General features: G+C 41.4%; 1 protein-coding gene across 1 annotated transcript in view; it reads left to right on the top strand.

Annotated features, from left to right (window-relative positions):
* The window catches only part of LOC124804616 (probable E3 ubiquitin-protein ligase HERC1), a 790,356-nt gene that overhangs the window by 732,812 nt on the left and 31,276 nt on the right, over positions 1–26,268 (top strand). The window contains exons 68-70 of the mRNA XM_047264817.1: positions 5,261–5,454; positions 18,327–18,479; positions 22,632–22,765. Coding sequence (XP_047120773.1) covers positions 5,261–5,454; positions 18,327–18,479; positions 22,632–22,765 — 481 coding nt within the window. The remainder of the gene's footprint in view (positions 1–5,260; positions 5,455–18,326; positions 18,480–22,631; positions 22,766–26,268) is intronic.

The following is a 26,268-nucleotide window of genomic DNA, read 5'->3' on the forward strand; positions in this document are numbered from 1 at the left end:
GGATGTGGGTTTTAAGGGAGAGGGTAAGGAGTCATTCCAATCCCGGGAGCAGGAAGACTCACCTTAGGGAAGCGGCTAAAAATTATCAGTGATGTGGAAAAACTGAAATGGAAATAAAGCGAAAGTTATCAGAACTAGACGAAATGGGTGTTTAATAGGTGAAAGGAACTGTTTGTGGACTAGAAAGGGTGGATTTTATAGCAGCGGTAGTGTTGAAAGCGGAAAAAAATATTTTTTTGGTTATGGTTTGGAAGTGGGTGACGTATTGTTGAGTATATATAGGCGGGATAAAATTGTATAGTAGATTATGGTAAAAAGGAGAAGGTGAATACAAAGTGAAACTACTGGCAAATACAAAAAGAGAAAATAAGACGACAGAAAAGATTTCGAAATGCAACAGTGACAATAACAAACGTAATTGTTGGGTTCAAATTAATGATATGAATTAATAGAGGGAAACATTCCACCTGGGAAAAATATATCTAAAAACACAGATGATGTGACTTACCGAACGAAAGTTCTGGCAGGTCGATAGACACACAAACAAACACAAACATACACACAAAATTCAAGCTTTCGCAACAAACTGTTGCCTCATCAGGAAAGAGGGAAGGAGAGGGAAAGACGAAAGGATGTGGGTTTTAAGGGAGGGGGTAAGGAGTCATTCCAATCCCGGGAGCGGAAAGACTTACCTTAGGGGGAAAAAAGGACAGGTATACAGTCGCACACACACACACATATCTATCCACACATACACAGACACAAGCAGACATTTGTAAAGGCAAAATTGCCGCCGCTCATACCTCACCTGTCTTTCAACAACATCTTTGCCTCTTTACTTCTGCCCGACTGACATCTCTGCCCAAACTCTTTGCCTTTACAAATGTCTGCTTGTGTCTGTGTATGTGCGGATGGATATGTGTGTGTGTGTGCGAGTGTATACCTGTCCTTTTTTCCCCCTAAGGTAAGTCTTTCTGCTCCCGGGATTGGAATGACTCCTTACCCTCTCCCTTAAAACCCACATCCTTTCGTCTTTCCCTCTCCTTCCCTCTTTCCTGATGAGGCAACAGTTTGTTGCGAAAGCTTGAATTTTGTGTGTATGTTTGTGTGTCTATCGACCTGCCAGCACTTTCGTTCGGTAAGTCACATGAGGGAAACATTCCACGTGGGAAAAATAAAAATTATATATAAAAACAAAGATAAGGTGACTTACCGAACGAAAGCGCTGGCAGGTCGATAGACACACAAACAAACACAAACACACACACAAAATTCAAGCTTTCGCAACAAACCGTTGCCTCATCAGGAAAGAGGGAAGGAGAGGGAAAGACGAAAGGAAGTGGGTTTTAAGGGAGAGGGTAAGGAGTCATTCCAATCCTGGGAGCGGAAAGACTTACCTTAGGGGGGAAAAAGGACAGGTATACACTCGCGCACACACACACATATCCATCCACACATGCAGACACAAGCAGACATATTTAAAGACAAAGAGTCTGCTTGTGTCTGCATGTGTGGATGGATATGTGTGTGTGTGCGAGTGTATACCTGTCCTTTTTTCCCCCTAAGGTAAGTCTTTCCGCTCCCGGGATTGGAATGACTCCTTACCCTCTCCCTTAAAACCCACTTCCTTTCGTCTTTCCCTCTCCTTCCCTCTTTCCTGATGAGGCAACAGTTTGTTGCGAGAGCTTGAATTTTGTGTGTGTGTTTGTTTGTGTGTCTATCGACCTGCCAGCACTTTCGTTCGGTAAGTCACCTCATCTTACAAAGATGATGTGACTTACCAAATGAAAGTGCTGGCAGGTCAACAGACACACAAACATACACACAAAATTCAAGCTTTCGCAACAAACTGTTGCCTCATCAGGAGAGGGAAAGACGAAAGGAAATGGGTTTTAAGGGAGAGGGTAAGGAGTCATTCCAATCCCGGGAGCGGAAAGACTTACCCTAGGGGGAAAAAAGGACGGGTATACACTCGCACACACACACACACACACACATATCCATCCACACATATACAGACACAAGCAGACATATTTGAAGACAAAGAGTTTGGGCAGAGATGTCAGTCGAGGCAGAAGTGCAGAGGCAAAGATGATGTTGAATGACAGGTGAGGTATGAGTGGCGGCAACTTGAAATTAGCGGAGATTGTGGCCTGGTGGATAACGGGAAGAGAGGATATATTGAAGAGCAAGTTCCCATCTCTGGAGTTCGGATAGGTTGGTGTTAGTGGGAAGTATCCAGATAACCCGGACGGTGTAACACTGTGCCAAGATGTGCTGGCCGTGCACCAAGGCATGTTTAGCCACAGGGTGATCCTCATTACCAACAAACACTGTCTGCCTGTGTCCATTCATGCGAATGGACAGTTTGTTACTGGTCATTCCCACATAGAATGCGTCAAAGTGTAGGCAGGTCAGTTGGTAGATCACGTGGGTGCTCTCACACGTGGCTCTGCCTTTGATCGTGTACACCTTCCGGGTTACAGGACTGGAATAGGTGGTGGTGGGAGGGTGCATGGGACAGGTTTTACACCGGGGGCGGTTACAAGGATAGGAGCCTGAGGGTAGGGAAGTTGGTTTGGGGATTTCATAGGGATGAACTAACAGGTTACGAAGGTTAGGTGGACGGCGGAAAGACACTCTTGGTGGAGTGGGGAGGATTTCATGAAGGATGGATCTCATTTCAGGGCAGGATTTGAGGAAGTCGTATCCCTGCTGGAGAGCCACATTCAGAGTCTGGTCCAGTCCTGGAAAGTATCCTGTCACAAGTGGGGCACTTTTGTGGTTCTTCTGTGGGGGATTCTGGGTTCGAGGGGATGAGGAAGTGGCTCTGGTTATTTGCTTCTGTACCAGGTCGGGAGGGTAGTTGCGAGATGCGAAAGCTGTTGTCAGGTTGTTGGTGTAATGGTTCAGGGATTCCGGACTGGAGCAGATTCGTTTGCCACAAAGACCTAGGCTGTAGGGAAGGGACTGTTTGATGTGGAATGGGTGGCAGCTGTCATAATGGAGGTACTGTTGCTTGTTGGTGGGTTTGATGTGGACAGACATGTGAAGCTGGCCATTGGACAGGTGGAGGTCAACGTCAAGGAAAGTGGCATGGGATTTGGAGTAGGACCAGGTGAATCTGATGGAACCAAAGGAGTTGAGGTTGGAGAGGAAATTCTGAAGTTCTTCTTCACTGTGAGTCCAGATCATGAAGATGTCATCAATAAATCTGTACCAAACTTTGGGTTGGCAGGCCTGGGTAACCAAGAAGGCTTCCTCTAAGCGACCCATGAATAGGTTGGCGTACGAGGGGGCCATCCTGGTACCCATGGCTGTTCCCTTTAATTGTTGGTATGTCTGGCCTTCAAAAGTGAAGAAGTTGTGGGTCAGGATGAAGCTGGCTAAGGTGATGAGGAAAGAGGTTTTAGGTAGGGTGGCAGGTGATCGGCATGAAAGGAAGTGCTCCATTGCAGCGAGGCCCTGGACGTGTGGAATATTTGTGTATAAGGAAGTGGCATCAGTGGTTACAAGGATGGTTTCCGGGGGTAACAGATTGGGTAAGGATTCCAGGCGTTCGAGAAAGTGGTTGGTGTCTTTGATGAAGGATGGGAGACTGCATGTAATGGGTTGAAGGTGTTGATCTATGTAGGCAGAGATACGTTCTGTGGGGGCTTGGTAACCAGCTACAATGGGGCGGCCGGGATGATTGGGTTTGTGAATTTTAGGAAGAAGGTAGAAGGTAGGGGTGCGGGGTGTCGGTGGGGTCAGGAGGTTGATGGAGTCAGGTGAAAGGTTTTGCAGGGGGCCTAAGGTTCTGAGGATTCGTTGAAGCTCCGCCTGGACATCGGGAATGGGGTTACCTTCGCAAACTTTGTATGTGGTGTTGTCTGAAAGCTGACGCAGTCCCTCAGCCACATACTCCCGACGATCAAGTACCACGGTCGTGGAACCCTTGTCCGCCGGAAGAATGACGATGGATCGGTCAGCCTTCAGATCACGGATAGCCTGGGCTTCAGCAGTGGTGATGTTGGGAGTAGGATTAAGGTTTTTTAAGAAGGATTGAGGTGCAAGGCTGGAAGTCAGAAATTCCTGGAAGGTTTGGAGAGGGTGATTTTGAGGAAGAGGAGGTGGGTCCCGCTGTGACGGAGGACGGAACTGTTCCAGGCAGGGTTCAATTTGGATGGTGTCTTGGGGAGTTGGATCATTAGGAGTAGGATTAGGATCATTTTTCTTCGTGGCAAAGTGATATTTCCAGCAGAGAGTACGGGTGTAGGACAGTAAATCTTTGACGAGGGCTGTTTGGTTAAATCTGGGGGTGGGGCTGAAGGTGAGGCCTTTGGATAGGACAGAGGTTTCGGATTGGGAGAGAGGTTTGGAGGAAAGGTTAACTACTGAATTAGGGTGTTGTGGTTCCAGGTTGTGTTGATTGGAATTTTGAGGTTTTGGAGGGAGTGGAGCTGGAAGTGGGAGATTGAGTAGATGGGAGAGACTGGGTTGGTGTGCAATGAGAGGAGGTTGAGGTTTGCTGGAAAGGTTGTGAAGGGTGAGCGAGTTGCCTTTCTGGAGGTGGGAAACCAGGAGATTGGATAGTTTTTTGAGGTGGAGGGTGGCATGCTGTTCTAATTTACGGTTGGCCTGTAGGAGGATGCTCTGAACAGCCGGTGTGGACGTGGGAGAGGAAAGATTAAGGACTTTTATTAAGGATAGGAGTTGACGGGTGTGTTCATTGGCTGAGTTGATGTGTAGGTGAAGGATTAGGTGGGTGAGGGCAATGGATTGTTCAGTTTGGAACTGGTATAGGGACTGATGGAAAGAAGGGTTGCAGCCAGAGATGGGAACTTTAAGTGTGAGGCCTTTGGGGGTAATGCCAAATGTCAGACAGGCCTGAGAAAATAGAATATGGGAACGTAATCTGGCTAGGGCGAAGGCATGTTTGCGCAGGGAATGTAAATAAAACTTAATGGGGTCGTTGTGGGGGTGTTGTGAGGGTGACATGGTATTAGAAGGTGGAAAGTGTAACATGAGGCTGAAATGAAAATGAAAATAAAAATATATGGGGAGAGATAAAGGTGAACTAGAAAGCAACTGGAGATCTGGTATGAAAAAAGGCGAAAAAGTGTCTGTGTGTGTTTTCTTTTAGGAAGAAGGTTTTGATCAAAGCTCTTGTGTACAGTCTTTTATCATGTCTGTCTGCAGCTCAATATATCATATTTACAGTGAGTAGCAAGCTATCCTCTACAAAAAATATTTACTCCTTCTGTATATCGTTGAATAGGTATCTTGTTTGGGGTTGCGGTACGGACAAAGAAGCCACTAGCCGTACCATTAGCTCCTATTGTGTGGAAACTGCTGGTTGAAGAACCAGTGACAATGGATGATTTAGAAGAGACGGATATTCTTTACACGCAAAGTCTGAGAGGAATAAGAGACATACATTTGTCTGGCATAACAGAAACAAATTTCTATGAGGTAAGTTGCTAAAAAAAATAGCTCCTTCCATGTTGTGTTTCATGTTTGGAAATTCGTTGTTTAAATAATGCAATGATATTGCATGTATGCTACCCCACCATGAAAATAATAAGGCAGGTCATGGTAAGTTGTTGACTCTTCCTGAAATTACTTTTTATTTTATGAGGGTTTACCATTTTTGTTGTAATGCAGATAGTGAGTGGTTGAATACTCAGTGATAGCATGCTTTGAAGATGTCACATAACCGTATGTTTAGCATCTGAGACAAATAAAGATTGGCAAGATTAATAGATTAATTGTGCAGTTTGTTGTTAGACATGGAGATTCTTATGGCTGCTTTCATTTTTTACAGTTATAATAAATCACTGAAGATTGATTGATCGATGTAAGTCAGAAATAATTTGCCCTTCAAATATAGAGAAAGCCTTTAGAATACTTAGATATAAAGTGTTGTTGTGATCTTTAGTCCAAAGAGTGGTTTGATGCAGCACTCCATGCTAGTTTATTGTGTGCAAGCCTCTTCATCTCCGCATAAGTAATACAACCTATAGATCCATTTGAAGTTGCTTACTGTATTCAAGCCTTGGTCACTGTCTGCAGTTTTGCACCATCCCCAGTGCACGCGTGCGCGCGTGCGCACTCACACACACACACACACACACACACACACACACACACACACACACACACAAATTGACAATTTCTTGATGCCTTAGGATGTGTCCTATCAACCAGTCCCTTCTTTTAGGGAAGTTGTGCCATTTTTTCCCTCCAATGTGATTCAGTACCTTCTCATTAATTATTTGATTTGCTCACAAAATCTTCAACATTCTGTACCACCACATTTCAGAAGCTTCTATTCTCTTCTTGTCTGAATTGCCCACCATCCATGTTTCATTTCCATACCACATAAATACATTCAGAAAAGATTTCAAACTCTTAAATTTACACAAAAGCTAGCTAAAAGCGAAGGTACAATATATGTGACAGTTATCTGACTGTAGTTGGTGACTGAGTTATCCTTTTCTGTAACCACTGTTTTATTGATCTGATAGTATTACCCTTGAGGCAAAAGAACAAAAGTAAATAACTAAGAATATTAAATAATTCTTCCTCACTGCAAAATCACAATTTATCGTGTGTGTGTGTGTGTGTGTGTGTGTGTGTGTGTGTGTGTGTGCGTGCGTGCGTGCGTGCGTGCGTGCGTGGGTGTGTATGTTTTGAGTGAATATTTCATCGGTTGTTAGCTAGCAACGTGGGAGTAGATCTCATTAATTTTCATACTGTTTCATAAATGCACCCATTCATCTAAACTTGTATGTTTTACGGGAGTTCTCAAAAGTAAAATGTTTCCATGTTCTTCTGTTTTTTAAAATTGCATTCTTAATGACTGTAGTTTTTTAAGTTACTACATACTTGACCGAAGTTAACCTGGTAATTTGTTTCCTATTAGTTCCACTTTTCAGATTTAAATTATATTCTATTTTGCATTTGAAGGCATTGTTGTATGAAAATGTTGTTGTTTTACATATTTAGATTTTTTGTAGTTTATGTAAATTCAAAACCTGCCAGATTAACCATTAGCACTGATGTATGTATGTAGAGCACATAATGAGAAAGAAGCATTTAACTGTGATGTGTATGTGTGTGTGTGTGTGGGGGGGGGGGGGGGGGGGGGGAGAGAGAGAGGGGGGGGGGTACCATGTGTTGTGTACATTGGATATGTTGTGAAAAGAATTTTGTGGCCGTATATATAACAGAATAAAGCGATATAATGAGCCAAGGATGATCTCCACTGACAGAATGTAAGTTTTTTCGTGGGAATAAGATGGCACTTACTAATTCTTTTGGAACATTGTTAATGGTTTAGGTGGATTGTTGAACTGTACAGACTGTCAACCCAACAAACCACTGCAAGTGTACTTCCACTGTTATCACAGTAGCACCTAGCTTTTCTCCACATGTAGGGAAATGACAGAGAGTGACAATTGGGATTGCAGTTCCAACATTGAAATAGACTACTCTTGCTCCATATTGGATCTGGAAGGTAGATTAGAGTTTAACATCCTTTGACAACAAAGTCATTTGGAGACAGAGTTGAAGTCCAAATTGGGGGAAGAAAATTGACTGTGCTTTTTCAAGGGAACTATCTTGGCTTTGCCTTAAGTGATATAGAGATACAATGGGAAACCTACTGGATGGATATTTAAACCACATTCCTTCCAAATGTGAATCCACTGTCCAATGTGTAAACCGTTGCACCATCTTGTTTGTTTTGGACTCCCCACTGGCAGTATGTAACTTGTTCACCTTACAGTTAATGTTTATACATAGATTTCTACAAATTGGATGAAAAGAGCAACACATGCGGTGTCTCAATGAAAAAGAACTCTCTTTAGCTGTATTTGGCTGAGTTACAGGCAAGCAGCATCCAGTGCTACAGCATATCCACCTGTTGGTTTCTGTCAGTTCATTCACATCAGCAATGTTCCTGCCTTCCAAAAACACACCAGCCTTACCTGCCTTGTACAGTTTCCAGCATGACTCCCCAGCTGGTGGCACATGCACAACCTTTGAATGAAATTATGTGCCTGGGAAGAGATTGGTTGGCCAGCAAATGAGTACCCAGCGCCTCCAGTACAAATAGACTATATTGTTGGATATAAGGAAATTTAAGCAAAAAATTAAAATGTATACCAAGACCATGATTCGAATATAGGTCTCTTGCTCATAGGTAGATGTGCTAACCACCATGTCGCCATGGCACAGTGGCTTTGAACAGCTGCTCAGACTACGCTAGTACTCCTCCCTTCTCAGTCCAAATTCCCATTCATTTATCAGCCCACTTGATATTCCTCTAAACTCAAACAGCATTTGAAGAGGGAGGTGTGCTGAGTTGTGCAAAGCCACGGGGCCAGAGTGGTGTAGTGGTTAGTGCATCTACGTAGTGAGCAGAAGACCTGAATTTGAATCCTGGCCTTTGTGCAAATTTACAGTATTGCTTCAGTCTACATATATACAGCATAGATTTTTGAGACCCGAAAAGAATTCTACAGCTGCATAGATTCATTTGATATATTGTTGGGCCCTGTGTCCTCCAATTAAAGTGTTGTATACCTATATCAGTTTCAGATCAAAGATAAATGTACATCACATCAAAGTTCAAGGAGCATTCACAGAAGCCACTAATTCAAAGTAATTGTCTCCGTGGCATATCTTTTGATACCTAGGAACCCCAGTGAGACAACTTTCAAAATAAGCTGCCAGACAGAAATTTGTATGTGAAATATCAGGATAGTTTTGATTTTGTTCCACACTTCACCCCACAATATTCTCCACAACTATTAAATTTCCACACTTGGTCATGACCAGAAGGTCATATGTGATTATCTTCCACAACAGTGAGCATATATACAGCAAGAGAATAAACATAGCCTGACTTACCTGTACCATTGAGAGACGTAACACAATAGCACAACATACACTTTGTTCATCTGACCTAACTGCGTCTAAATCTGTAGTTACAGTCACAGTTCAATACTAAACAATTTGAGCACCAGTCAAAGTCACTTCCTGTGAAACAGTAGATGGTTATAATTTGCAGACATCATACGAACTAAAAACAAAGCTCATTGCACCGCTGAGGTTGAGCTGTTACCAGCTGTTTGGTCTAACCTCAGCCAACACCCATTGTGATCTGCTTAGAACAAGGGGACACTACCTTTATTTGCAACTTCTCAGCCAGTGATGTCAAGCATGTCATTTTTCCTAATATTCATAATTAATCTACTTGTGTGGGTCACAATAGTAGTGCAAACTTCAGCTCACTCGAAGCCAGTTTTGTGATAATTTTAAGATCAATCTGTCTCATACATAACATATTTTCCCAGAAGATCTATTTCTTTCCTCACACCCATTAAGTACAAGTGTAGCTCTTTTACAACTACACATTATATCCTTCATCTCATCAATAGTTTCTAGAAATTAAGTATCTTGTTCACCGAAAGGGTATGATGCTAATGGATGGAACCCTTTGGACCATCTCAGTGCCTTGCCTCTGTTCCAAGACTGGTGAACTGCACATTCGTATGGGGTCTAAAGCACTTTCACAGCCTTTAATCTTCAATACTGTTGCTTGACCTCTATTGAAATGACTTTTGTAAAAAGTCCATGAGCAAAGATATGTTAAGAATCCATTCCAGCAATAAGTTAGCTTCAGTAGACAGAGAAAGAGTGATTTGCACTAACGCATGTCTTTAATTATGAATATAAGTTTAATATGTCTGCCAAATTAATCATCATAGTGTGCACATTTTGGGTATGAAGAACTTTAACTTGACAACAGATTGCATGTAGGAAATATTTTCTGTATCATGTCCTTTTATTTGATTGAGTGCAAAGGTACAGCGATGAAAGCACTGGGCTCATACTTCTTTAAATTACTGAAGATAAATGCCTTCAGTGAAGGAGTTCCTTCCCCATCCTTGTCCAGTTCAAGCTTATTTCATTTCTAATGTCGTAATTGTCAGCACTACATTAAGCCAAATCTTATTTCTTTCATGCAGTTTTCTTTGTGAAAAGAACTGTTCCTGATACCAAGTACCAGGAACTTGATACCTTAATTTTGGATTTCTTTGCTACAGAAATGAATGTGCTTGTTTTTAGTTAGGTTACATCAAAGATGGTGTGTCGATGACTTCAATGCCACATGGTATGGAGTAGCTGAGGGAAGGATTAAGAATAATATTTATTGTGCCACTTTACGTATGTGGCAAGATTTAGAATACTATATTGTGGTTGTTGCATCTCTTAGGGCTGCCTTATTGAAAACGTATGTGGTGGTTTAGCACTTGGGGAGATTCTTTGTCGACAAATGAGTGTCGTTTGACTGTATTCATTGATATTGTTGCAAATCCCCTGTACAGTGGGTACTGACAACAAAAAGTATCTTCTGTGCTTCAGCAATGTCACAGTAAAACCCCTCCATCGCTGACTTTCAGTATTTGGTGTGATTTACGCAGGCCAGAATGGCGCCTTTGGTGCTATGGTTTCCATATTCATCAGTGTTTCACATGTGCATTTCAGAAAAATATCTCAGTTTTAACTCCAATCGAGGGAACAATAACCGGCTGAGAACGTTGCTTACATCCTGCATAGTGTAAGCTTCAGTTACTGTGCAATACATACACAGAAGAAAAAAAATTGTAAACACTGCTCATTACCTTACTTACGTGAAGCAGGAAATTCACGGTGGGATAATAATAATAATATGAAGAGGATAGAATGCTACTCACTATATAGGGGAGGTGTTGAATCACACTCAGGTAAAATGAAAAAGAATGCTAAAAAATTCAGTGTTTAGGCTATGTCCTTCATCAGAATAGGAAACCCATACACATTCACAACTTTCTGCTCTCTCTCTCTCTCTCTCTCTCTCTCTCTCTCTCTCCCTCTCTCTCTCTCTCTCTCTCTCTCTCTCCCCCCCCCTCCCTCTCCCCCCCTCCCTCTCTCTCCCCCTCCCTCTCCCCCCTCCCTCTCTCCCCCCCTCCCTCTCCCCCCTCCCTCTCCCCCCCCCTCCCTCTCCCCTCCCTCCCTCTCCCCTCCCTCTCTCATCGTGGCGCACGCGCGCGCAGACACACACACACACACACACACACACACACACACACTCACACACGCACACACGCACGCACGCACGCACGCACAAACACGGCTCACTGTTGTCTCCAGGCACTAAGACAACACCGGCCAAGTGTCACTAAGTGGTGCTGGTGTGAATGTATGTGAGTTTTCTAAATGTGATGAAGGACTGAGCCTAAATGCTAAATATTTCTACCATTCTGTTTCACTCTACCTGTCCCTGACTCAACACCTCCTCCATGTGATGAGTAGCAATCTGACCTTTCCTTATTGTTGTTATTGTACCTGTCTGCAGCACAATACTTCCTCTGTGTAGTAAGTAACTTTTATAGTGTCAAGTTGAACACATATATTTCAGAACGACACAACACGTATAAGTCACTGAGCAAGTTGACAAAGCAAGACATGTGAACAAGGTAACATTCGAATGAACACTGAGTCCAAGTCTAGCGGCCACTGGCTGGCTGGCCGGCCGCTTAGGTGGCGTGGCTGCTGCTTGGCTGGCAGACAGCGCCACATGTAGATGATGCACGTAATGCGCGGCGGCACTTTGAATGATCAGCGAGTCACAACACTTTTCCCCCCTTTGAAACTTTTGCACTGGTCTTGATGGAGGTGGCCTGGAGAGTGCTAACGTCCATAGGTGTCATTTGACCAGCCTTAAAGTCTCGAGGAGGAGGCTTCCCGTATGGACGGAAGTGTCCCCGATGACACCGGCTCGAGATGACAGGAGACGTAGGGGTCGAATCGGCTGGGGCCCCGTGCAGCAATCTGCCCATTGCGGCAAGTCCAGTTGATATAACAGGAGACATGGGCGATGTGTCAGCGTCCGTAGGAGAAGGAGGCGAGTAGATTGGCTCCGACAGATGGTGGTCATCCGGTTCCTGCATGGGCATGTCTCCCGGTGGCGTCCGTTCTTGTACTGGCACCGAGATGATGGTGAGAGGGCTGTGTTGTGAGTAATGAGAGATGCCAAAATCCCGAGCGTCAGGTAGAGGCGAAGGTGGTGTAGCGGCATTCGGAACAGGCGTTGCCAGCACCCAAGGCCGAAGCTGGTCCGAATGACACACTGCAACACCAGTGTCCGTCTGGATTTCATACAGGCATCGGCCACGGTGTCGTAACATGCGGCCCGGACTCCATTTTGGCCGCCTGCCATATCCCCGTACCCAGACAAGGTCGTTGGTGGTGAACCGGCCAAGCGAAGGCACCCGTGGCCGTGAGGTGGAAGGCCGCAGAAGATGAAGTAGCATGCGGGGCTGTCGGCCATATAAGAGCTCAGCCGGGCTGTGGTCGCCCATGGGGGTGAAATGGTAAGAAGGCAGAAACTGGAGAAGTGCATCATCAGCAGCAGAAGAAGTCAGGAGTTTCCGCCTCTGAGCCTTAAATGTGCGGACCAGTCATTCAGCCTCACCGTTTGACTGTGAATGGAATGGAGGGGCCGTGACATGCATAACGCCGTGATGAGCACAAAAATGCGCAAAGTCGGAAGAGGCAAATTGCGGACCATTATCAGTATCAAGAGTAGAGGGAAGGCCTTCCAAAGAAAAAATGCGGGCAAGAGCACTTGTGATTGCCGCGGTGGTAGGCGACGTGCAGCGGACAGTGAAAGGAAAGTTAGAGTAGGTGTCAATTACGAGGAGCCAATAAGTACCTAAAAAGGGTCCCGCAAAGCCAATATGAATGCGCTCCCAGGGCGACTCAGGCGAAGGCTACGGTGACAAAGATGACTTCGGGGCGGCGGCCTGTGACGCACAAGGGCCGCAGACGGCGACCATGTGAGCTATTTCAGAGTCGATGCCGGGCCAGTACACATGACGGCATGCCAGAGGTTTCGTGCGAGAGACACCTCAGTGCCCTTGGTGAAGGAGGCGCAAGACTGACGCACGCAAAGACGCAGGTACCACAACACGCGGCGAAGCATTGTCGGTGGAAAGGAGGATAACACCATCCCTAGCCGTGAGGCGGTAGCGCAAAGTTTAGTAGTTCCGCAATGGATCAGAAGTCTTAGCGGATGGACGATCTGGCCAACCCTTCTGAATACAGCGTAAAACTCGGGATAGGGTAGGGTCAGAACCAGTAGCAGCCGCCAGCCGGTCCCCGGTGATGGGGAACCCGTCCACAACCCGCTGCTCGGCAACATCCAGGTGGAAACACAGAAGTTCGTCCCTATCGAATGCCGGATCAGGACCCATGGGAAGGCGAGACAGTGCATCAGCATTCGCATGTTGAGCCGTCGGCCAGAAATGAGTCTCATAATTGAAATGAGACAAGTAAAGAGCCCAACGCTGGAGGTGGTGTGCAGCCTTGTCGGGATGGATGAAACAAGGAAACAAGTGGTTTGTGATCCGTAACAAGATGAAATTTGGAGCCATAGAGAAAAACACCAAACTTATGAAGAGCATAAATAATGGCCAAAGCTTGTTTTTCAATTTGAGAATACCTTTGTTGGGCATCCGTGAGCGTTTTGGAGGCATAAGCAATGAGTTGTTCAGAGCTGTCCGAAAAACGGTGCGCGAGGACTGCACCGACCCTGTATTGAGAGGCGTCCGTGGCAAGAACAAGATGTTGGCCAGGTCGATAAGTAGCCAGGCACAGGGCCTGTTTCAGCATAGCCTTCAATTTGTGGAAAGCCACATCGCATGACGCGGACCAGTGAAAAGGCACGTTTTTATGCAGTTCCTTAACAGATGTAGGGCGAGGAATGGCATCAATCGCAGCGACAGTTTGCTGAAGAGGACGAATACTATCTCAAGAGAGTTGAAGCCCCAAGTACATGATAGATGCCTGAAAAAATTGTGATTTCAGAAGATTACACTTAAGACCGGCAGTTTGTAAGACATGAAAAAGTGTGCGGAGGTTCTGAAGATGTTCTTCAGTGGTGGAGCCAGTGACAACAATGTCATCCATGTAATTTATACATCCAGGGACAGGGAGCAATAATTATTCCAAGAACCGTTGAAAGAGAGCAGGGGTGCTGGCAACCCCGAATGGCAATCATTGGTATTGATAGAGGCCGAAAGGTGTGTTAAGGACCAGAAACTACCAGGAAGCAGCGTCGAGAGGAAGTTGATGATAAGCTTCTGACAGGTCAATTTTAGAAAAATACTGGCCATCCGCAAGTTTTGTGAACAATTCTTCAGGTCGGGGCACAGGATAAGTGTCAATGAGGCATTGTGCATTTACAGTGGCTTTATGATCGCCACAGAGACGAATATCACCATTGGGCTTAGCAGCAACAACAACAACAGGAGAGGACCACTCACTGGTAGTGACAGGAAGCAAGACCCCTGAAGTAGTGAGACGATCCAGCTTCCGTTTTACCTGATCACGAAGGGCCACAGGAATGGGCCAAGCCCGAAAAAACTTAGGCCGAGCAGTGGGTTTGAGTGTGATATGCGCTTCAAAGTCATTTGCACGGCCTAACCCAGTAGAAAAAAGGGACGAAAATGTCGTCGGCAAGGAATCCAATTGAGCATAAGGAGTAGCATCAGAGACGATATTGACAGAGTCATCTATGGAGAACCCAAAAACGCGAAAGGCATTGAAACCAAACAGATTTTCTGCTTTGCTCTGGTCAACCACAAATATGGGAACAGTGTGAACGACAGATTTGTAAGATACCTCAGCATTAAATTGTCCCAAGAGAGAAATCATCTGTTTATTGTACGTCCGTAATTGCCGAGTGACAGGTGATAAGAGTGGAGAACCCAACTGAAGATACGTCTGAGAATTAATTATAGTGACAGCAGAACCGGTATCCACCTGCATGCGAACATCCCGACAGGATTTGGACAGTGAGGAATAACTTCCCTGAAAGGGAAGAAGTGCAATTGACAGACAACACAGAAGCAGAATCAGCGTCACGGTCATGAACATCGTGTATGTGGTCGGATTTGCAAACGGCAGACACATGACCCTTCTTTTTGCAGTTGTGACACACGGCCCAACGTTGGGGACAGTCCTCCCATGAATGTTTCGTAAAACATCGCGGACATGAAGGAAGTTGCTGTGGGTTTTGCTGCAGTTTCTTAGAGGGTTGTTTACGGTTAGGCCGAGGCTGCACGTGGGAGCATACTGCGGCCACGTCGGCCGGCGGGGATGCATCGCACGCGTCGTCAACAGCACAGAGTGGTTGTATTTCCCCGACATCACCCCATGCCCCTATTTGCGCCCCAGCAGTGCGAGAAATTTCGAAAGACTGTGCGATGGATAGGATTTCATCTAGAGTCGGATTTGCCAACTGAAGAGCACATTACCGAACTTCTTTGTCGGGTGCCAACCGGTTAATAGCATCCCGCACCATGGAATTGGCATAGGATTCTTTGTGAACGTCAGTAACAAATTGACACTTTCAACTGAGGCCGTGAAGTTCAGCAGCCCAAGTGCGATAGGATTGATGTGGTTGTTTTTGACAACGATAAAAGGCAACACGAGAGGCTACCACATGCGTTTGCTTTTGAAAATAGACAGACAGAAGTGAGCACATTTCAGCAAAGGACAAAGACGCAGGATCTTTCAAAGGAGCCAATTGCGACAACAACCGATACATTTGAGGTGAAATCCATGAAAGGAAGAGAGACTTACATGTTTGTTCGTCCAAGACATGAAATGCCAAGAAGTGCTGTCGAAGACGTTTTTCGTAATCAGACCAGTCTTCTGCTGTATCGTCGTAAGGAGGTATGGACAATGATGAGAAACGCCCCGCATTTGATGCCGCGACGAAATCACGAATCGCCGATGTTAGAAGCGTTTGCTGTTCAATGAGACCTTGCAATAGTTGCTCGACAGTAGCCATGGAAACCTTTTGGTCAACGATGAAAAGGAAAAATCCACTACCTTGTCGCCAATTGTTATAACATAAAGTTGAACACATATATTTCAGAACAACACAACATATATAAGTCACTGAGCAAGTTGACAAAGCAAGACATGTGAACACTGAGTCCAAGTCTAGCGGCCACTGGCTGGCTGGCCGCTTAGGTGGCGCAGCTGCTGCATGGCTGGCAGACAGCGCTGCATGTAGACGACGTGCGTAATTGCGCGGCGGCACTTTGAATGATCGGCGAGTCACAACAGTAACAGTCCATACTTTCCCTGTTGTTGTTATGCAAAGTGATGAGAACTGTCCTGGATCACTGGCTAGTTGATGGATTGAGTGTGAACAAAGCTTTTATGTATTATTATTATTATTATTACAGGATTAATTAAGACAGAAGTCAGTAATAACAACATTTTGTTGTATTCCTGTTATCTTCTGCCAAGCCTCTCTATTCAGTGCCTCCTCCTTAGTTATTCTGCAATTCTCCATTATTCTGTTGATGTGGTCATTCCAAGAACATTGTGGTCTCCCACATTTACATTGGCCAGGTGGTTTCCAGTCAAAAATTTTCTTTGGCCATTGATGATCTGGTATTGTCAACAGATGTCCATACTACTTTAGAGGTTTTCTTTCAATTCTGTCTATTGGTGTTTCATCTGCCTTCGTTTGAGCTCTCACTTCGTCATTAGTCTTCTTTTCAATTCTTGATATTGTGGCACTCCTTCACAAATAATCCATTTTCACAGCTGTTATTCTGACCCGTACCATAGAACAGATTCAACCATTAGCCTGCCCACTCTCTTTCTTATTGTTATTAGAGATATTCTTGTCAAACCAAAAATAATTTATACTCCCTATTACTTTTCTGCTTTGTTGTGTTCTGAATTTTATTTCTGTAGTACACAGTCCATTTTAGTCAATATATGCCCTAAGATAGTTAAATTTTCTACCTGTTTCACAACTGCTCCATCATTGGCGTGAACTTCAAATTTAGTGTCACTATTCACTACCAGATATTTGGTTTTTGTCAGACTCACTTGCAATCCCCGTTTATCATACTCTCGATATAAACAGGGTATCTTGAACTCAAGGTCAAATTCATCTTGTGCTAGAACAGCTTGACCATCAGCAAAACTTAACAAAAACAACTGTACATCGTTAATAATAATTTCCATTCCTCTGCAACTTTTCTTCTACCTTCGGAGCGTCCGTTTGTGACATTAATAGGTTCTGCTAATTTTGACCCTCTTTTAATTTGTACCTTATTATCTCTGTACATTTCAATAATACTCTGTAAAAGTTAATCATCCATATAAAATCTTTCAAAGTTTCCCAGAGTTTTGCTCTAGGAACTGTGTCATAGGCTTTAGCTAAATCTACACAGGCAATGTGTAGCTCCTGCTATGAATTTCTCCATTAGCTGTTGTAAAATAAAAAGGTTATCTGTACAGGTTTCTGTTCTGCCTGAACCCACTCTGGTCTCCTCCAATATGGTGTCCAACATTCTATCTTATTTTCTCACATACAATTTTGCCAAATAAGCAGCTCATCATGCAGTTCCCACTTATGTCTCTGCAGCAATCAGTGTCTTTTCTAATTCTCTTCTTGAAAATGGAGACTATATATGATCTTTTCTACACCGATGGAACTTCAATCTGTTGACAGCAGTTGCTCATAAGCTGGTATTCTTTTCGTTAAATGGTGTCCTCAAGTTTTCAATAACTCCACAGGAATATTTCCAGGACCAGGCGATTGGCCATTCTTCATTTTAGCTAATGCACTGTGTACGTCCTCTGTCGTGATGTTCATATACCAAAGTTTTTGTTCTGTCCTACCTCGGTCTGTCTTCAGTTAGAAAATCAGTATAATGCTTTTTCCATTAGCTTAAAGGAATTAAATTGTTTACTTCTTTGTTTCTTGGAGTTTTCTTCATACCAGCGATTGTTCTCCATACTTCTGTTTGTGATCCAACTATTAAACTCTCAATTTGGGTGCATTTCTGTTCCCACATCTTGTTCTTTTCTGATTTAATTCTGTTTTGTAATTCCTGATTTATTGTCATGTAATTTTGTCTTGAGGTACATTTTTTTCATTTCCCAAATCAACTTCTTAAGGTCATCTGACAGCCATGGAGGATCCTATTTGTCTACACCTTTACTCTGTCCCCAGCACCTCTAGAGCAATTTTCCTAATTGTTTGTATAATATTCTCATGTTCCCTTTCAACATTGTTATCTTTTGGCACCATTTTTAGTTCACACTCTAATCGTCATTGAAATAAATCATTTGTGCTGAATTGATTTAGGAGGAAGATCTTGTACCCTGTCTCTTCCAGTTTTTCTTAATTGCTCTTAATTTTAGCAATATTTTTTGTTTATAATTGTTAATATTTTGTATTCTTTACCCTGCAGGTAATACCACTGGAGTGTTTTGAAGGCACTAGTTGTACGGGAAAAGTTATGCCCATTGTACCAGGTGGCAGAAGCATTCCCCTCACATTCCACAATCGTTTGCAGTATGTGGAACAGGCTGTCCAGTTCAGACTACATGAAATGGACCTTCAGGTAAATAAGATTGCTATAATTTTAAATTTTTAGTGTTATGTTTTTCATTGATTAATTGCTTCTTTATGCCTCATTGTGTGGATTCCATTGAGTCACTCAGTTTCTATCTAACCTCATAATGTACCTCTCTTTCTCTTTGTCCTGATTTTATCCTCAGCTGTATGACTTAGTATGTGGTCAGAATTGTTGCCTGAACCACTATTACTGATCTTCTTCAGCAACAATGTTTGTTAAAGAAGTGACATCTTGTGGATCTTACTGAGTCATACACTAGGCTTAAAAGTGCCAGTAATGTAATCATTCAGTCGTTCCTTCATAATGTTCTATAGATCCCATCAAGAAGGACAGTATTTATGGCCATGGAAAGAGTCATTGCACATATTAACATAAGACAAATACAGCAAAGAAAATATTTGTTACATCTGTAAATACTAAATATTACTTGTAGTGCAGCTTCATAATAAACATTGTCATCATGTTGCTAAAAGAGCCTTTCAGTCCTTGAGTTTAGATATTCAGATAAATTGCAGAAATAGTGGCTAATGAGGTAGGTATTCAATTTTCTTTTAAATTGATAGGGATTTCCAATTTTTTTCTTTATGTTATACAGGAGCTTCTTGATTATCTTACCACCAGAGAGCTTAACTCTATTCTGAACCCTGAAGAAGGAGACAAAGCTTACATGAAAATTATTTTTGTGTCTTGTGTTGTGAGTGTGTGTACTACAGCTCAGCTGAAACTGATTTTTTTTTTATTGTTGCTGTGGCCTTCAGTCCAGAGACTGGTTGGATGCAGCCCTCTGTGCTACTCTATCCTGCGCAAGCTTCTTCATGTCCAAGTAATTACTGCAACCTACGTCCTTTTGAATCTGCTTAGTGTATTTATCTCTTGGTCTCCATGTATGATTTTTACCCTCCACACTTCCCTGCAATACTAAATTGGTTATCGCTTGATGCCTTAGAATGCATCCTACCAACCAACCCCTTATTCTAGTCATGTTGTGCCACAAATTCCTCTTCTCCTGAATTCTATTCAGTACCTCCTCATTAGTCACGTGATCTACCCATCTAATCTTCAGCATTCTTCTATGGCAGCACATTTCGAAAGCTTCTATTCTCTCCTTGTCTAAACTATTTATCATCCTTGTTTCACTTCCATACATGGCTACACTCCACACGAATACTTTCAGAAAGGACTTCTTGACACTTAAATCTATACTCGATGTAAACAAATTTCTCTTCTTCAGAAATGCTTTCCTTGCCATAAGCAGTCTACATTTTATATCCACCACACTTCAACAGTCATCAGTTATTTTGCTTCCTAAATAGCAAAACACATTTACTACTTAAGTGTCTCATTTCCTAATACAATTCCCTCAGCATCACCTGATTTAATTTGATTACACTCCATCATCCTTATTTTACTCTTGTTGATGTTCATCTTATATTCTCCTTTCAACACACAGTCCATTCTTTTGAACTGTTCTTCCAAGTCCTTTATTGTATCTGACAGAATTACAATTTTATCGGCAAATTCAAAGTTTTTCTTTCTTCTCCGTGGATTTTAATTTCTACTCCAAATTTTTCTTTTGTTTTCTTTACCACTAGCTCAGTATACAAATTGAATAGGCTACAGTCCTGTCTCACTCCCTTCTCAATCACTCTTTCCCTTTCATGCTCCTCGACTCTTTATAACTGTCATCTGGTTTCTGTACAAATTGTAAATAGCCTTTTGCTACCTGTCTTTTACACCTACCACCTTCAGAATTTGGAAGAGAGTATTCCAGTCAACATTGTCAAAAGTTTTCTCTAAGTCTACAAATGCTAGAAACGTAGGTTTGCCTTTCCTTAATCTTTCTTCTAAGATAAGTCGTAAGGTCAGTATTGCCTCACGTGTTCCAGTGTTTCTATGGAATCCAAACTGATCTTCCCCGAGGTTGGCTCCTACTAGTTTTTCCATTCGTCTGTAAAGAATTTGTGTTAGTATTTTGCAGCTGTGACTTATTAAGCTGATAGTTCGGTAATTTTCACATCTGTCAACACCTGATAGAAATGTAGGTTTGCCTTTCCTTAACCTGTCTTCTAAGATAAGTCATAGGTCAGTATTGCCTTGCTTGTTCCAACATTTCTGTGGAACCAAACTGATCTTCCCTGAGGTCGTCTTGTGCCTGTTTTTCCTTTTGTCTTTAAAGAATTTGTGTTAGTATTTTGCTGTCATGACTTATTAAACTGATAGTTTGGTAATTTTCACACCTGTCAAGACCTGCTTTCTTTGGGATTGGAATTATTATATTCTTCTTGAAGTCTGAGGGTATTTCACCTGTCTCATACATCTTGGGAGGGTTTTGTCATGGCTGGCTCACCTGAGGCTACCAGCAGTTCTAATGGAGTGTTGTCTACTCCTGGGGCCTTGTTTTGACTAGGTCTTTCAATGCTCTGACAAATTCTCCATGCAGTATCATATCTCCCCTCTCATATTCATCTGTGTCTGCTTACATTTCCATAATATTGTCCTCAAGTACTTCGCTCTTGTATAGACCCTCTATATAATCCTTCCACCTTTCTACATTCCCTTCTTTGCTTGGGACTGGTTTTCCATCTGAGCTCTTGATATTCATACAGGTGGCTCTCTTTTCTCCAAAGATGTCTTTAATTTCCCTGTAGGCAATATCTATCTTACCCCTAGTGATATATGCCTCTGCATCCTTGCATTTGTCCTCTATCCGTCCCTGCTTAGCCATTTTGCACTTCCTGTCAACTCATTTTTTGAGACGTTTGTATTCCTTTTTGCCTGCTTCATTTACTGCATTTTTATATTTTCTCCTTTCATCAATTAAATTCATTATCTCTTCTGTTACCCAAGGATTTCTACTAGCCCTCACCTTTTTACCTTCTTGATCCTCTGCTGCCTTCACTATTTCATCTCTCAAAGTTACCCATTCTTCTTCTACGGTATTTCTTTCACCTGTTCTTGTCAGTCGTTCCCTAATGCTCTCTCTGAAATTCTCTAAAACCTCTGGTTCTTTCAGTTTGTCAAGGTCCCATCTCCTTTAATTACTATCTTTTTGCAGATTCTTCAGTTTAAATCTACAGTTCATAACCAATAAATTGTGGTCAGAGTCCACATCTGCCCCTGGTAATGTCTTACAATTTAAAACCTGGTTCTTAAATCTCTATATTACCATTATAAAACCTATCTGAAACGTTCCAGTTTTTTACTATGAGCAACAAAAATAATAGTGTTACTGCTTACCTCTGTTGAACAAACACTTTGTTTACTTTATGTTCACTGCCCAGAAAATAATTCCATAAGACAGCAGAGGTGAAATACACTAGCCACAGCATCTAGACTAAGCTCTTAGATTTTGCCTTTCATCATTACAACCTAATAAAAAGGCATGGTGTGTATGTTTTTAATCTTCTGATTATAACGTTGTTTACACTTCTTTATTTGTACTGTGCAGCACAGTACTTGACATGCATTATCCAGTAGAATTAACATCATTGAATTTTCTGCACCTTTGTCCACAGTCCTCATAGCACTGGACCTCTCAAAAGTGCCAGAATATTTTTCTATAAAGTTGAACCACATGCAAGTTGCATAAACAGCAGTCATTATGAAAAATATTTCTCACTATTCCACAGCATATTCAACATGTTTGTATGCTTTGCAATACTTAAATTGAATAACCAATCCTGTTTATATTTATATTTGTCAGAATAATTTTGTTTAGTGGCATTTGTGATCTTTTTAACACTACTTATGTTAGCTAAATATTTTTGTTCATGACATATACTTCATAGGGAATAATACTTTTTATAGTTCTGAGCAGAAACAATGTAAGGTAATGTGAAATACTTGTACCCTCCTCCATGCACCATCGGTGGATTATAAAGTATCTGTGTACATGTAGATGTAACACAGTTACATGTAATCATTATAAGAACTGGTCTAGTCTTGTATGCCAAACTGATATAACTTGTATGCCAAACTGATATAAAGCACCTGAAGAAGAGCTTCCAGAGCTGGAAATGCATCATGCACTGTCTGGACATCAATGATTTGTGGTGTCTTATTCCTAAATAATTATACTTATTTAGTGAAATAGTACTGTGAATGAAATTGTTCCATGGAAGTTCATACTAATTTTAGGTAGCAGCTGTGCGTGAAGGAATGGCAGGTATTATACCTGTACCTCTGCTTTCATTAATAACTGCTTCACACCTGGAGCAGCTGGTATGTGGCTTACCCCATATATCTATTCCACTTCTTAAGAAGGTTGTGAGGTTAGTAAAATTGTATTTCTAATTAATTATTATTTAATAGAGATCTAATGCTACACAAACAATATGAACTTAAGTAAATATCACAGTATGAGTCATTCAACCAGAAATGAGTAGCTTTTTGCTTCTAAGTAATGGATTTTTTCTCTTCATATTATTTACACTATTTCAAGCACTCATACTACTTCCCAATGAAATTTTTTATTGTGTTCATAAGTCTTGTCTGTGGACTGTTGATACGTTACTACTTCTCTGTCTCAGTCACATATTTGCCCATCGTACATCCATTTCTTGTTTTTGATAGTGTGACAGAAATAAGTATGGAATGTTTCAGAGTACCAGGCAGTAGGTGAGACTTTCTCCCTTTATTATCAAGCTTATAATAAAGGGTCCTATAGGTTAAAGACTAGCATGAATATCAGTTTCTCTGCAGTTGGGAAATTTATGAACTTTTGATGGCATGTCAGTGTGATGTTCCCACTGCATCACTGCATGCTGTGTCACTTTCTCTATCGTTCCTATTACATTCAGCTTACTTATCCATCTGCTACTTTACGCTGCAAGAAAATACCTTCCTTTGGTTCATACAACAATTGATGCAAACTCAGCACTGTTTATTGCTGGTTCTGAGAGACATTTAATCATGTATGTTTCACCCAATTTATGTTCCTGTAATGATACATCAACATGTGTATAGAATTATTACTGGTATTGTGCTGCCACATCATCTCACTACCTGTCCAATTCTGATCTGTACAGAAGAGAGTACCTGCTTTAAAACATTTCATTGGATTCACCTTTGAACCTTTTACTTTTATCAGTGTAAATATTTACATATAAAGCTAAAAGGAGTAGCACATAAAATTTCATGATATTTACATCAATAGCTGTGTTGCATATAACGTCAAAATCATGTGTGTGGGAACCTGTTAGCAAATCATTTTATACATATTATTTGTATTTGTTAGCGTTTTCTAGTGTTAAAACTTAGTGTGACTATAATTAGTGAGAGCTTTGTCACTAAAACATTCCTCATGCTTTTTTACAGAGTAGTATGTTGCTTTTTTTCCTTAAACCACTCTGCTAAAACAATTTTAAATGCACTGTGGGGAATAGATGGGCAGTTTTCGGAAGTCAGTTTAAAATTCTTAGGCCAAGATATTTGTGGCTGTTATGAAACTTAGCTACACTACAGTTCTTGTGTTGTGTTCATGTATTGACATCCGAAGGTTACAATTATTTAAATTGAGGAGCCAACCATACATATAGGGGCCAGGCTCCATCCACAAGTGAACCCAGATTAGAACACTGAGTTGAAGTTTTTGAAATACCTCAGAGTACTATAATAAAATACCTCAGAGTACTATAATAATTTTTTTACTAATTATTTTGTATATCTGAAAAAACTTTGAAGATTATTAATTGCTTGTGAACTATTTACTTTTTCTTTCAAGGAAAAATGCTTATTATGTCCAATGACTGGTACAGAGCTCAGCACTGTGCAAATGTTGTCTATTATTGATTGGCTGATGGTTGTAGTAATTGTCATTCAGATAGTTAGCAGTTATGAATGAAAGAAAAATTGCCACCAAAGTTTCTGCAGGTTCTGCTGCTTTTTACCACAAGCCAACAATCATTACCAGATTACGTAGTGTTTGCATAACATGATTCAGGACAAGTATCAAGTATCATTTGACATGAACACCAAGAATTAATTTTAGGTTAGCTAACAATAAAAGTTAAAATGCAGTGTTATTCAACACAATCAGTTGAAGTCCTTTGGCCAACTTAAAACCAAAACAAATACATTTTTTGCAACACTTAACATACAAAACTTTGCAACCAAGTAAACTTCATAAATTGGGAGATACCTTAAAAGAACAGAAGATTCAAATTTTGGCACATCAAGAAACATGAATGCTGGACAATAACACCATGGATTTTGGCAGTTATTGTCTTCTTAAAAGTAAAGCTAATAAAAGAATACTTAATAATACACTACATCTGGGAGTTGCTTTTGCAGTCTTCAAAAATATTTTAAATTCATTAACAGAGGTAAAGTCCATCAATAATGGACTAATGGCAATTTCTCTTAAATGCAGAAATAAAGCATACACTTTAATTAATGCCGATATGCGAGTCAATCATGATAACCATAAAAAACCTGAAGAAGTTAATGAAACTTGGGAAACGTTAGGAAGCATCATCTCAAAAATTCCCTCAGACATGTTGACATTTTAACGGGTGATTTTAATGCTCAATTTGGTGAAGAGAAAATAGAAGAAAATGGAGGGTGGATTTCCTGTGCCTAAATGGAAAAACCAAAATGGCTAACGAGTTGTTGAAACGTGCAAAAATTTTAATCTTAAAAATCATGTCAACACATTTTAAAAAGACCCATTCTGAAGAAAAAATTTGGCTGGCACCCAGCACATTCATTGGGGAATTTCAAATCAATCATGTAGCAATTTCAGACCCTAACAACAAAGAAATTTTAAATGTCTAAGTTAGGAAAGGCGCTGATATTGATTGTAACCATTATTTAATGTGAATAAAAGTAAAACCTCAACCTCTTCAAAACAAAAAAAGGTATCCCAAAACTTGACACTAATAAAATGACCCCAATTCTAACCAGCGAACCTGTCAAAAAACAATCCTAAAAGAAAAGTTCATCAAAACAGCATGAAATTTAATTCTGCTTCAAAAGAAAGAAAAACGCTCTTGGTGGAACACAGGTTGTGAAACAGCAGTTAAGTCTAGGCATGAGGCATTCAGAAATTGGAATAGGGACACTACTGAGAATACGGACATCATCTTTCTAACAGTGAGAAAAGAAACATCTAAATTAATCTGACAGACTAACAGAAACTACGAAAATGCTCAACTTTTAGAAACCAAAAAGACTTCCAAAAGAAGAATACAAGCAACTTTTATAGAACATTCAAAATAAAACTAACCAGTTACCAACCTCAAAGTCTTTGCTTCAAAAATGAAAATGGCAGTTTGGCTCTTAAGAGCCAAGAAAATTGTAAGGTACTTGCTAATTATTTTGAAAAAACTATCAAACTATCCAGAACCAGCGAATAAATTCCTACCACAGCAAGCTAATAACACCAACCCTAACTTTAAAGTACCTTATGAAATCGAAATAACTGAACAAAATAAGAGATTTTAAAACAATAAGGCATCTGGAGAAGATGGTGTAATTTCAGAACTATTAAAATCGGGTGGTCCTAACAGTATAAAAGTGATCACTCAACTAACTAACTAACAGGACATATCTGGGAAACTTAGAAATACCTGAGGACTGGAAAACTGCCGTAATTCATCCATTGCATAAAGAAAGGTAGAACCAATGTTAATAATTACAGAGGAATCTCTCTTCTGCCGGTCAGATACAAAATTCTCTTGCAGTGTTTACTTGATTGAGCCCAAGAACAGTTACAACCTAAAATTGGTGAATACCATGCAGGGTTTAGACCAAACAAATCCCATCCAGAACACAT

This window comes from Schistocerca piceifrons, chromosome 7, assembly GCF_021461385.2.
Source record: "Schistocerca piceifrons isolate TAMUIC-IGC-003096 chromosome 7, iqSchPice1.1, whole genome shotgun sequence".
Lineage (NCBI taxonomy): Eukaryota > Metazoa > Arthropoda > Insecta > Orthoptera > Acrididae > Schistocerca > Schistocerca piceifrons.